The 14526-nt window shown below is 40.1% G+C and overlaps 1 protein-coding gene across 1 annotated transcript in view; it reads left to right on the top strand.

Annotated features, from left to right (window-relative positions):
* CHCHD3 (coiled-coil-helix-coiled-coil-helix domain containing 3) overlaps window positions 1–14526 on the top strand; it is a 281917-nt gene that overhangs the window by 85135 nt on the left and 182256 nt on the right. The window contains exon 4 of the mRNA NM_001126357.1: window positions 13954–14071. Within this exon, the coding sequence (NP_001119829.1) occupies window positions 13954–14071 (118 nt within the window). The remainder of the gene's footprint in view (window positions 1–13953; window positions 14072–14526) is intronic.

Raw genomic sequence — 14526 nt, 5'->3', positions numbered from 1 at the left:
AACTTTGGGCACTGCCTAGGCACTGGGACCTTTGCAAAGCAGCTTAGACAGTAATTTATTACCTTCTCAGCCTTGGTAACTGAAGGGCAAAAGACCATCACAAACCTCTGAATTTTTCACAATGTTATACATGGTGTTTGGCACTCATACTCAGCATGATACTCTTTAGTTGATGCTTCTTCATTCATGTAATTTTATATGTGGGTTGGTGCCTGTGAAACAGCACTGTAGCAGTATTTCTTGACCTCAGGAGTCTGTGGGTGGAAAAAGAGAAGCGTGGAAGTGCTTGCTGGATAGCCTGACAGCCGCTTGTCACCATGTGGTGTCAGCGTCTGTGTTCGCATCTGCAGCTGCATCAGGGCCAGTGGATTGTGTCCTCCATAGACGGATGGAAGAAGGAAGGGCTTCGTTAAGGGAGGGAGGAAAAACTGGACGCTTGTATTGCTATTTGGATCAGAACATGGAACGTTTTACTTTGGGGAGCTTTGACTGAACGTTTGTTTTAGTTCACATAGTCAGGACCACCTAGTAAAGTGACTTGCACGTGGTGTCTGGAGTTACAAAGGCAGGAAACAGTTGCCGCCCTGTATTTTGAGCAGTTCATTAAACTTCTCTCAGTTTTGGTTTCTTCAGTTCTGAAAGGTGAATGGCAACGACTCCCGGGGTTTTTTTGTTAGGATTAAATGAAATAATGCATGTAAAACTCCTGTTAAAATCCCTGGCGTATGGAGGTACTCCATAAATGATAGCTGTTATTAGTTGAATGTTACACATTTTTCGGTTTGAATGACATAAGTTGTATCTAAAGTCTTCCTTATTAAAAGTAACAAATCAAATGGAACAGACAAAAGGTCCATCTAGTCAAAGCTATAGTTTTTCCAGTAGTCATGTATGGATACGAGAGTTGGGCTGTAAAGAAAGTTGAGTGCTGAAGAATTGATGCTTTTGAGCTGTGGTGTTGGAGAAGACTCTTGAGAGTCCCTTGGACTGCCAGGAGATCCAACCAGTCCATTCTAAAGGAGATCAGTCCTGAATATTCACTGTAAGGAAGCTGAAACTCCAGTAGTTGGGCCACCTGATGTGAAGAACTGATTCATTGGAAAAGACCCTGATGCTGGGAAGAATTGAAGGTGGGAGGAGAAGGGGACGACAGAGGATGAGATGGTTGGATGTCATCACTGACTCGATGGATATGAGTTTGAGTAAACTCTGGGAGTTGGTGATGGACAGGGAAGCCTGGTGTGCTGCAGTCCATGGGGTTGCAAAGAGTGGGACATGACTGACTGAGCGACTGAACTGAAATTGAACAGAGAGAGAAAGGACCACATGAGTCTGAATGCTTTTGTTGGAATAAAGAGGAGCTGAGTTCTGGCTGGCTCCTCTCTGCTCCACTGAGTCTCCTGCAGGGCGAGTCCTTGTCCTCACACTATGGTCTGCACAGTACATTTCTGAAAAGTGCTTTTTAATGCGTTTTCATTTTGGGAAACTCCATTTGTTTCTTTTATTTTTGTCATTGATGTGTGTTCTGAATGGTAATTCTTATTTCTTAAAGTATGTCTGTGATTTAACTTGTGAGTCAGAGACGGGGAAATGGCAAGTAAAGAAATGAACAGGAGTTACCCCAAGATGACAGTAGGTAAAATCATACAGAGTTTCACTTCATTTGCTCTTTTGATACGTGTTTCTGCCGTCTCATTTTGTGTTTAAGGTGAAAATTAAAACGAAATCCAATGTACTGAATAGTGGGGCTTTCAGATCAATGTGTTTCTATTCGAATTTATTTTTTCTTCAGCATGATTTTGTAGGGAATGCTAGAAATAAAACACCTGCCAAGGAATGAAATTTTAGCTGATGAATAGTGTCAGAGAGGCATGAACATGGATCTTGTTGTTTGGGGACAGCACAGTGTGGGGTGGGCATGGTGGGTGCTGAGGCTGTTTGTCGTACTTCCTGTGTGGTCCAAGGTTTAAACGGAAAGATGAGCCTGGTCTCACAGAGAAAGCCCCTTCAACTCTTGATATTTGTTTTGAGGTTGTAGAGTAGTTGGAGTAAAAAGCATGGGGCCGTCTTTATTAAAAAGTGAGACTGACAGAGGTTCTTTTTGGAAGCCTGTGTTTAACTAGCGAACAATAACAATTGTGGCTGTGCTCAGTGATACAAAATTTGACTATTTATCCTTTCTTTGGAGTGGGTTTCAAATAGTGTTTTGGGAACAGAATTGCTTTTGCAGCTCATGCCCTTTGGAGGTAGGTTGTCCCCTTGTTTCACATGCAACTTCATTTGCTCTTCAGCTTTCCAAAGGGGATGTCCTCCTTCTCGTAGCTAGACTGTGCTTTATGGCAATTGGCTGAGCATTTCACCAGCCTTATAGGATAGGTGCTTGCCGTGGAGTTTATTCTTGAACTTACTACTGTGTAATACTTAATCAAAGCAGTACTCTGTGATATAGGTGGTTTCTCTTCTCTCCACTGGTTCTCCAAGACCTGTCCTTCAATTATACCTGATGATTATCGGTGAGCTGCAAAACCGGAGAATGTTGTCTAGCCCCATGTGAAATGGCTCTTATTTGATTGCTTTGGTGTCAGTAGTTTCTACCCTGTATGTATCTAGAAAGACTGCATAGTGCTTGCGGTACAGCGGGACTGTGTTTCTTTATCAGTTCAGTTCAGTCGCTCAGTTGTGTCCTTCTCTCTGCGACATCACGGACCGCAGCACACCAGGCCTCCCTGCATCACCAACTCCGAAGCCTACTCAGACTCATGTCTGTCAAGTCAGTGATGCCATCCAACCATCTCATCCTCTGTCGTCCCCTTCTCCTCCTGCCCTCAATCTTTCCCAGCATCAGAGTCTTTCCAATGAGTTGGCTCTTTACATCAGGTAGCCAAAGTATTGAAGTTTTAACTTCAGCGTCAGTCCTTCCAGTGAATATTCAGGACTCTTTCCTTATAGCAAGGTGTGTCTTTTTTTTTTTTTGAGGAAAGTACAACATCCGCTGGATCATGGAAAAAGCAAGAGAGTTCCAGAAAAGCATCTATTTCTGCTTTATTGACTATGCCGAAGCCTTTGACTGTGTGGATCACGATAAACTGTGGAAAAATCTGAAAGAGATGGGAATGCCAGACCACCTGTCCTGCCTCTTGAGAAATCTATATGCAGGTCAGGAAGCAACAGTTAGAACTGGACATGGAACAACAGACTGGTTCCAAATAGGAAACGGAGTACATCAAGGCTGTATATTGTCACCCTGCTTATTAAGTATGCAGAGTACATCATGAGAAATGCTGGGCTGGAGGAAGCACAAGCTGGAATCAAGATGCTGGGAGAAATATCAATAACCTCGGATATGCAGATGACACCACCCTTATGGCAGAAAGTGAAGAGGAACTAAAAAGCCTCTTGATGAAAGTGAAAGATGAGAGTGAAAAAGTTGGCTTAAAGCTCAACATTCAGAAAATGAAGATCATGGCATCTGGTCCCATCACTTCATGGGAAGTAGATGGGGAAACAGTGGAAACAGTGTCAGACTTTATATTTTTGGGCTCCAAAATCACTGCAGATGGTGACTGAAGCCATGAAATTAAAAGACGCTTACTCCTTGGAAGGAAAGTTATGATCAACCTAGACAGCATATTAAAAAGCAGAGTCCTTACTTTGCCAACAAAGGTCCATCTAGTCAAGGCTATGGTTTTTCCAGTGGTCATGTATGGATGTGCAAGGAGATCCAACCAGTCCATTCTAAAGGAGATCAGTCCTGGGTGTTCATTGGAAGGATTGATGCTAAAGCTGAAACTCCAGTACTTTGGCCACCTCAGGCGAAGAGTTGACTCATTGGAAAAGACCCTGATGCTGGGAGGGATTGGGGGCGGGAGGAGAAGGGGACGACAGAGGATGAGATGGCTGGATGACATCACTGACTCAATGGACACGAGTTTGAGTGAACTCCGGGAGTTCATGATGGACAGGGAGGCCTGGTGTGCTGCAATTCATGGGGTCGCAAAGAGTCGGACATGACTGAGCAACTGAACTGAACAGCTTATAGTGAAGACACAATATAGGGAGATGGTTTCCATGAGAATTAATGTACAGTGCCCCAGATTTACCCATCCAGCACTTTCAATCCCTTCCCCCTGCCCTAAAACGCTTTAAGTAGTAACCCTTTAATGTGGGGTAAGAAAGTTGGATGGAAATGTAAAAGGTGGAAAGGCTTCTAGGGAGGAGTTGGAGGCTTGAAAGCATCTCCATTATCTTCTTACTGCAATTTCAGTCTAATTCCCAGCTGCTTTTTCTTAGTAGAGCATCTGATGGGTGGGTGTGAGCCAGTAGGTTAGTTTTGGCACACCACAAGGATCGCCAGTGTTGGCCCCAGTCTATCTGAGTGCTGCAGAGAGAACCTTCTGATTTCTCTGCCACTGTTGACTGCTCTGAATGGGTAGAGTGTGGGAGACAGGAGCAGAGAGACTTTCTCTTGGTTCCCTTGACAGGGGACTGAGCAGGCACCCCTACTTAACGTAGTTCAGAGCCCTGATGAGTAGGAGATGAAAAGAAGCAGCAGCTTGGGAGAAAGGCTCTCAAGAAAGGTGCTTCTGGCAAGAACTGTTGGCATATTTGAATGGTGCTTTTGGTGTTTGTAGCACTGGTGACTATTGCCACTTGGTTGGTAAGATACACTGATTTTACGGTATGTCTTGATTTCATGGATATGGAAGGATGGTGAGGAGAATAACCCCGTATATTTGATGAAATAGACTAAATTCTAGATAGAAATAAAGGGAAGTGGAAGGGAGGAGCAGTGATAATTAAATGATATAAAAACATTTCGCTGAACTGAAGAAAGATTGGAGGCTGCAAATTGAGAGGCCTCTATTCTGGGAGGGATTGATGAGAAAAGATGTGCACCTGGGCAGACTGCTAAAATTTCTGAGCTCTAAGGATAAAGAGAAAATCTTATAAGCTTCCTGACAGAAAGAACCACTAATTTATAAAGGAAATGGGATCAGTCCGGGTTTAGGCCTTTCTTTGCCAAACTGGAAGCTCGAAGGCAGAATGACATCTAGGGATTCCTGAGAAAGGGCTGAGAGCCCCCAGTTCTGTGTTGCGCTCTTGTTCACCTGCCAGGGTGAGAAAGAGACTTACAGATATGTGAGGATTTGGAGAACTTATTACTGTAAACAACTAGCAATCAGAATCCACTAAGGAGACAGAACTCATCAGTTACTTTTAACGGAGAGAATTTAATGCAAGAATTGTTAATGAGGCATTTAGGAGCTGAAAAGGCAAAACAGCCACAACAAAGCAACTCACAGGCAGTGCTGTTACTCAAAATATATTGTGAGCCATCTATGTAATTATAATTTTTTTAGTAGCCACATCAAAAAAAGGAAATAATTTTAAGATTTTATTTTCCCCAGTATATCCAAGATGTTCTCATCTTAACATATAATCTATATAAAATATGCTAGTGGGGCATATCACATTCTTATTTCCATACTCAGTATTAATCCAGTATGTATTTTATACTGACAGCACATCTCAGTCTGGACAGATTTCATGGGCTTGGTAGCCATGTGTGGTTAATTTCAGCGGTATTTGACAGTGCAGCTCTCAGCTATCCCAGAGGTAACACTGGCAGAGGTTAGGGGTTAAAACACTGAATCTGGGAGGAGGGGATCTGTGGAGCTGCACCCCAGGAAAGAGGAGGCCAGTGGTTCTGGCACTCAGATTTCTGAGGACCCTCCAGGTAGGCATGGCTGGTGTTTCCAGAGGGAAGTGCAGGAAGGTTGCTTTTGCAGGTGTGAGCAGCCTGCAAACTGGATTGAACTGCCGCTGCAGGGACAAGTGCTGCTGCTGGCGTGAAGCAGTGAGGCCTGAGCGATGCTGAAAGGCGGAGACTGCAAACTGGAGCGTTCCTTTTCCCTCTACCAGCCTGCGGGCTCCCTCTGGCACCCTCTATTGGCAGAACCTAACAGGGACCCAGCTGCAAAGCAGGCATGGGGTTTAGAGACTCCTGGCTCCCACTTCACAAAGTAGGGGCGTATGAAACTGAGTCACAGCTAAAAGTCTGACATGCTGGTCCATCTTAGGAAGATTCTTAAAGAATTTGAACCAAATTGCAAATTAATTATAACAGAGATCTTAACCAGGGAAAGGTGGAGAGGAGTAACAGCACCCGTGAGAATCCGTCTTTTCACTGTGTATCGATACATGGATGATAGAGTGGGAACATCTGATAAAGCTACTAGTAAGGGTTTTTGAAAATGAAGAGAAATTCTTAATGGGAAAACTAAGAATTGTATGAATTTAAAAGCACTGAACTCTTAGCTAAAAGTTGGGGTTGAGAGTCAAAGCATTCAAATGATTTCATCTTACTGACTTTGCAGAGGGTGGTGGTTGAGAAAATAGTAGGAATTTTGTTTTCAAACAAGAGTAGGGAAGTGTTTGTGAATATTCAGAAAGAAAATGATCACTAATCTCAAAGAAAAATACCAAAGATCTTTTTGGGATGGGAAGAGCATGTATAGTAACTTGATATAACTGGGAAAATAAGGAAAGGGGAAAAAGAAATAAGAGCAAAGTAAGATTAATGGTAGATAAAGTATAAAATGAAAGAAATAAAGTTAAGTGTATCAGTTTCCAACTATTAATAATTGCGACTGGCCACAGTTGACCACTTAAAGATCAAGGGTGCCAGATTATTTTAAGACACACATACACACACCAAGAGCTATGTATTATTTGACATACAAGTAAAACAAAGTTATTTGTTTAATTTTAATAAAAGTTAAAAAATTACTGGATTGGTAAAGCTGTACCAAGCAGAAGAAATACGAGAAAAGGTACAAATGAAGGTTGTCAGCCCTAAACAGAACAAAAAGGCACAATTATGTATTGATAACAAGCCAGATTTTAAAGACAACAGTCATTAACCTTTATGCATTAATCAAATTAGCAGCTCAACATGGGAATCAAAAATGATTAAAAATTCAAAGACTGCTTGATTTAAAAAATAATAAAAAGATGTTCTGTAATTATTCTTTCTTTAAAAATGTTTACTCTGGGATTGATGGTGGTATCTGCTAAGCTTTAACTTTAAAACATCTACCATGAAAAGTGTTGGAGTGAGTTAGGTGGTGTGTATATGTTTGTATATTTGGAGGGTGAGAGGTTGCAGTTGGGTTTAAGCTTGAAAGTCCTTTGAAATAGAAAAGAGGAAAAGTATTGATTCTTTCCCTCACAAATCTGAGGAAGGAGAACGGTGATATCTTCTCTCTGTCTGACCAAAAGTTTACCAAGGCTTACTGACTTAACAAGGCCAATTTCAAAATATGTGTTCTGGTGAAAATGTGTCTTTTAATAAAAAGCAAATGTAAGTACAGAAAACTTGATGTATCTTTTATATATGTAAGGGTGTGTACTAAGCTGCTGTCATTTCTTCATAGCTCTGGGCCCACCCGTGTCTCACGGGTCACTTGAACCAGGAATGTTGTCCTAGTTTTCTGTCTTCAGGAGGACATCTCATGTTGCCATCTGTCCTGGCTCAAGCCCATCTGGGATGAGGCCAGTGCTTAAGTTGATGTCTTGTCCACCTGGGCCCATTAGAGGGATTTGCCCCAGAGATACCTGTGTTTGACCTCTGCTTCCTGTTTCCTAGGAAGACCCTGTGGTCCTCCTCAACATCGTAGTAAATAAACAACTGCAGTGCCCATCCAATACATGTTCTCAAGGGAGGGGATGTAGCTACTTTGAAAACAAGTCTTCAGTAGTAACAGGTCACGCCTGGGCATCCCCTGCTACAGCTTCTGGGCAGCAGTTTGTTTAAAGCCCCGCTGACCGAGCACAGTTCAGTGTGTGCTGCCACTGTTGCTCACCTGTGGTTTGAGGATTGTAACAATTGGTGTATGCTCTCTAAGAGAAAAAGATGAGTATTGTAGCTTAAGCTGCCTCTAAATATTTCGTTTAAGCCAGATAAGAAAGAGGCCAAGTCAAGGGCGCTTTGGGGTGTTGTGTAACTTCCTCAGGGAAGTTTAATTGTGAATTCCTGAGGGAGGGGGACCTGGGCCTTGGATATGGTGACATTAACTTGTGAACTAAAACCGGAATTCTTTTCACATACAGATCTATTTTTCAGTGCAGTAAGAGAATGTATTTGATAAGCAAAAAAAAAAAAAAAATCCCAGAAAATCCAGGGTAGGTAGAATTTGTTCTCAAGTGAGACTTGAAATCGGGACTCGAAGTACAAAGTAATATGCCATGTGTGAACAAGGGGTGATTGTCTCAAATGAGGAGATGAGAACCATTTAGGATTATAACTATGGGTAAATCCCCCATGTTTACCTATATTCGCTGTAGGTAACCTATATTAGCTATAGGCTTCCAGTTAGAGGCTGTTTTTCCTTTAGGCATCATTTTGAACGCCATGCAAGAAAATGCCCAGATTGTGGCTACATTTTGGTATGCTTTAAAACAAAAACACTTAAAGAAAAATGTTCTTGTGTAAAGCAAGTAAACTTTGTTAAATTCTGAATGACATTTTAAATGATATTTGTGTAGAAATAAAGATGACCAAAATAAACATCCTCTTGGTTGTATGCAGAACCAAGTCTTTATGCTGGTTAGGTAATACTGATTGACTGTAGGTCTGCCAGATTGCAGTCATTCAGTTTTCCAAGACAGTGCCATTTCTTGCTAAATTACCATTATATAAAGAGTACCTGTGTTCCATTGTATTAAACTAGGCTCATCCTCTGTTAATTTCTTTCAACAGTGCTTACTGAATGCCTGCCAAGAGCCAGGCACTGTGGAGTGACCGAGTTACAGTGATGCATAAGACAAAGTTCTCCCCCTGTCCCGTGGCTTAATATGTATATATACACACATACATTCTAATAGTGTATATGTATTATGTGTGTGTGTTTCTTCCGTGAGAATGCAGGCTCTGAAATCAGCCTGCCTGGCTGCACCTCTCTCACTGGCTTTGTGACCCCAGGCAGATTACTTCATAAATCCTCTAAAGCCTTATTGTTAGAAAACTTCTCTGTGCCTCAGCTTCCTCATCTGAAATAGAGTAAAACAGTTTTGATAGGGGTGCCGTTGAGGATTGTGAGTGAGTTACACTAGTCAAGTGCGGAGACCTGTTCCTGGCACAAAGCGAGCATTAATAAATGCTGACTCTTTTATCTGTTGTACACGCAGATGTTACACATTCAGTATACACACACATACTGTGTATGAATAGCACACGGCTGTATTATATACAGTGCATGTATATTTCCTTCTAGGATTTGAGATTATTTGAGCTGAGAAATATTAAGCTTGCTATGTACTTTTATTTTGGTAAAGTCTTATTAATAGAAAGCTGTGTACTTGCTTTGTCATTATTTTTAATAGTCTTAATCATTAGTTCGTTAGATCACCAGCTCAGCTTTTCTGTTGAGAAGAGTAGTAAACAGTATTTTGAATGCTAGTTCAGCATGTTTTGACAAAGTATGATGCATTAAAGTAAAATTCATCATTAGCATTAAAACTGACCTTTGTGGTCATAGTCGCTCATTTTTCTCTTCTAGTGTTTGAAACAGTCTAAGTACATTGCAGTACTATGCAGATAGTCTGTGTGTGACGGTCATAGTTCAATTTTAGATAAATCATTTCCTCAAATCACTTTATCTGGAACAGTCTCAGTTTCCCATTTATTCTCACCCATTATCTGAGGTTCTTATCAACTTTCCTTCAGTAATAAAATGGCCTTATATATTAAATTATAAAGTAATTTTCTAAGCTAGAATTGTGTAGCATTACTTATGTGTCAACCTACATGAAGATAAATCTGAGTATTTGTGAATTGCCAAATGAGCAGTGCCCAGGTTCAGAGAAACATTTAGGGCCATTGAAAGCCAAACCACTTTGGGAAAGGGCTGGTAATAATTTTGACTCTGGCAAACTCGGACTTGATATAATGAAAGCAAATTTTAAAATGAGCCTCTTTTAAAATAATTATGAGTAATGTGACTTGTGAAAACTGTCCTTACACGACCACAAACGTGAGCGACGTAATGAAAGCTGATTCCTGGTGGTGGTGGTGGCGTTGCTGGTTGGGTGACTCTTCAGGTTTAAGAACCATGGCTTTGGAAACCAGATCCGGTCATTTCATGTCTCCTGTGTGCTTTTCCACATCTCAGTTTTTCTCATATATATGTTTTTAAATAGTAATGCCTCCTTCATAGACAACAACAAAGTTCAATCTATAAAACATGCCTAGCTAAAGTGACCTTTAAAAATACTCCTCCCATTTTCTTAAAACCTTTAGGTTCTTTGAAATAAAGAACCTTAGGTTCTAAATAAAACCTTAGGTTCTTTGGTCAGTTTTTACACAAACTGAAATACATAAATTTTATATATCAGATATCTATAAGAACTGAACATATGTGAGTAAATTATTATTATTTTTTCCATTTAAAGGACACGTGTAATGTTGTTCATCATAAGAGATTTGGCTCATTTTTAGAAATTCATTTTGCTGGTGTATCTTACATCTCTCATCTGGTTGAGAATATATTGAAAACAAGAGCTCAGTTGCTAGGGTTTGAGGTATAAGGACAGAGCTGACTGGTATTTGTTTCATTAAGCTTAGGCAAGCTATCCAATTACTTAATGCAAATAAGAAAAGTTTACACTAAACTCCTACTTCTTTGCTTAAAACTCTAGAGAATTTAAATGAGGAGAGATAGGTATTTAAAAGAAGGGAATTTAAATGAAACTTAAATCAAGGGCTTAATGTAGAATAATATTAGACCAGGAGATCTGAAATAATAAGTGGGAGATGCCAGTAAATAAAAAAAGAGAATGTATTCTCCAGGATACTTGGTATGTTTAGTTTTATCTTGAGATAATTCTTAAATCTTTGGAAACACAAGTTAATAATGACTTATTTTGTCTCATACCTGCCCCTCCCCCACTTTTAAAAACAACAGGGTCCTTGGTGGCTCAGGAACCTTGGGCTATATAAAGCTCAGCCTTCAAAATTTAAAGCTAAGAAAACTAATGTTTATTATATTGTACCATTAAACTGCTAATAGGTAGTGAGGATTGGTTCTGGGTTCTACTGCCAGACTTCTTAAAGATACGAAATTCTGTTCAGGAAACTGTCACTGCACAGACCTTTCTTTTTTTAATTTTATTTTCAGACATTCCTTTAGAATAAACTATTTGAGAATTTGAACAGGTCTGTTTGTAAGAAAATGAAAGTAACTGTAAGAATAAGGAGAATTTCTTTTTGGTCAGTTTGTGCCATCCCCCAATGTCTCTTCAACCAAGAGTCAAGTATAACTAGGTGTTGGTAGTTTAGAGGCTTTGAAAAGTTAGGAAATGTAAAACAGCCTTCTTTAGGTTGGTGTGGTCCAGGATCATCCCACTTGTGACGCTTGGCATCACAGTGGCTTGGCCCTTGGAGAGCTCTGTTGGTGTCTAGTTTCGTAAGTCCCTCGGTCTTCTGTTTCCTGCAGCTTGTTTTCCATTTTCCAGTGAGTCGGAAATACCACTCATTCGTTCACGCATATACTCAGGTATTTTGTAGCACTTGTGGTGTGGGGCTGGCACTGTTTAGCACTGGTATATAGCAGTGGAAAAGGCAGACCAGAGCCTTGCCCTTATGGGACGCAAAGGAACACGTGCAAGGAGGGGCTGCTAGAGTCCTTATAGGCGGCTTACTTGTTAAAGGGGCTTGATCATAACAATAAAGCAGAACTTTGAAGAATTGGGGGAAAAAAGATGGAGAGGACCAAGCGATATGTAGTTATGGTATATTTAATGAATGTGGAGATTTCCTTCTTTTCATAAAGTAACTGCTGCTTCTGTACTCCTGATCCTGCAGTGGAAACTGTTGTTGTTACTGCTGCTTACCTAACGCATTGAGTGCTTATTGTGTCACAGGCTTTGTACTAAGTGCTTTTGTGTATAGAATCCTGTAAGGTAGGTGTTAACTCCAGTCTGTGTTACTCATGAGAATAACAGGACCAGGGAGGTTAACTACACTCAACTAGTAAGTGGTAGAGCCTTGGTTTAGGCTCAGGGTTGGTATTAGATATTGCAAGCTGAATAATCTTTAGTTTTTTATTATAACATGGAAGACTTCTGCACTTATGTTATTGCTTCATTTCTAATTAACTTTGCTCTAACTTTATATTTCCAAAGTTGAGCTACTTTTAACTCCATTTATAATTAAAACTTATGCCATATGCAAGTAAACTCAGAAAAAATGTTATTAAGATGAATAATACTTTAAAATTTTACCAATTGTGGAAGATTTGAGAAGCTTTAGTTATGAAGAACTTGCTTTATGTCCAAGAACAAATAATTAAAAATGTGTATTTCATACTAGCTTTATGTATGTATATAAAGTGCCTAGCACAGTGTTTGCATATAGCGAGTGATCTGTCGATTATAGTCGTCGTTATTTTTCGTTTCCACCTCGCTTGTAATCTAAGTCATGCCTTTTGCTTCCTAGTGATGGGCTGGCAGAATGCTTTGTGTGTCTTGTTGTCTAATCTGGTGCAGTAACTTCAGCAGTTGTCAGCATGCTGTCCTTATGGGGACCACTTTGTTCCTCATGTTGCTTTCCTTTTATAGAACTCCAGGATTTATTTGGGTAAAAATAGGATTTATTTATCTTTATTCAAGACATAAGTTTACACAGATTTAATTTTTAGGGGGAAAAGCATTATCGCTTTGGAATGTATTTTACAAACTGATTTTATCTGTTAGAATCAATTTGTGAGAATATCAGAGTATCAAGATGATACAGCAGTTTAAAACTAGTAACCAAAAGTTTTCTTTTCTTTTCAAGAATCCTTTTTAAAACTGAAATTTGATAGACTAGTATTGAGTTCCATTTGGTTCTCATCATTCCCACTTATGAAGTAGATTGCACTCAGAATTTCACTTATAGCAACATACCAATTTTACTTTTTCTTTTTATAGCATCGCTTATAACTTCAGGGATATGATGGTATAGAGCGGTTTTTCTCTCAAAGAAGAAAAGGCAATCAAAATCTTTGTCCATGAGATTAGCCTCATGTACTCTCACTCAGTGATTACTGAATACCTTTATGGGCCTAGGCACATCTTTGTCATGCACAGGAGAGAGGTTGTAGTGGATTGCAGCTTAGTATGATCTAATTGTGTGATGAGGTTGATAGACCTAATGCAGTCAGATGCTTCATTAGTAGAATTAGCATTGGTTGGGAATCTTGGGAGATGAGGTTCCGCTGTCTTACTTTGCTGGACCACGTCTGCAGTGTTAACATTTAGTTTGGAGCTAAGGGACAAATTAGAGTCATACCACAAGTGAGGAACCCTGCTCCTGAAAGGTCTGGCCATTTTTGCAGATAAAGATTGTTGGGAAATGAGAGATTCACTGGGAGGAAGGATCTTTTAATAGTGTTTGTATTTCCTGCGGTGATGTCAGGTCCACGAGATCGGGGCCTGGTCCTGTTCAGCACTGTGTCATCAGTGCTTTGCACAATGCCTCGTATAGAGTCAATAAATAGCGGAGTCAGTTTTGATGGGAGGATGATGGTTACCTTCAAATATTTGTCTTATAGATGGCTTGTTAATTAGATGTATTACTTTTATCTCCAGAGGGCAGATGGAGTCACCAGGGATAGAATATTTAGTTGGGGAGATTTCAATTTGACATAAGAAGAACTTAGTGAAAACTAATTTAGCAGGTAGATTGATTAGCCTCTTGGTATATTTAAATTCTCTTCTTTTAAGTGCTTGGATAAAGGCTGCATGAGGATTTATTAGAAAATGTACCTGCTGTTGATAAATTTGAGGCCAAGATGACTTCAGCTACTAACTCTATGGCTGTTTCTATCTTTTTATTCAAGTATTCCGTTAAACACATGATGTCAACTATTAAAATATTTTTTTTTCTAAGTTAGAACTTTGTTGTCTTTTCAGACTGAAGCAAAGCAAAGAACTGGATGCAGAGAAGGCTTTTGCCAACGAGCAGTTGACCAGAGCTATCCTTCGTGAGAGGATATCAAATGAGGAGGAGCGTGCGAAGGCAAAGCACCTGGTGAGCATGGAAGATTTAGTAGGGGGGTCTTGTCTACAAGGAAACCGGTGATGATTGGGAAAAGCTTGCCAGCTTCCAGTGTGGATGATATTCATGCTCTCCGCTTAGATTTTCTTTAACTCTGCCTTTTATCAGTGGCTGACACTTTGCTGAGATTAGCCATCAAGGACTCTAAGGCAGGTGTAATGAGAGTTATTGAAGAAAAGATCAACACAGAGAGACAGGCATCTTACTTGAGGGATGTTGTTTGCTTGTTCCCACCCGAGTTGTATTTGAAACCTCTAGGGTGAGAGCCTAGCTTGGTCCTCTCCTTGCTGGCAGCCACCAGATGCTAGCTGGGAAGACTCCCACAGAGGCGAGTAAGGTTTGATCCATCACTTTCTGGACTTTAGAAAAGGGAACCATTTTTTATAAGAAAGGAAATAATTTTTTCAAAGAAAATATTTTTTTAGAAA

The sequence above is a fragment of the Ovis aries genome, chromosome 4 (genome assembly GCF_016772045.2).
Source record: "Ovis aries strain OAR_USU_Benz2616 breed Rambouillet chromosome 4, ARS-UI_Ramb_v3.0, whole genome shotgun sequence".
In the NCBI taxonomy this organism is placed as follows: Eukaryota; Metazoa; Chordata; class Mammalia; order Artiodactyla; family Bovidae; genus Ovis; species Ovis aries.
Note: the sequence above shows the minus strand (reverse complement) of the source record. Positions and strands in the feature narration are given on the sequence as shown.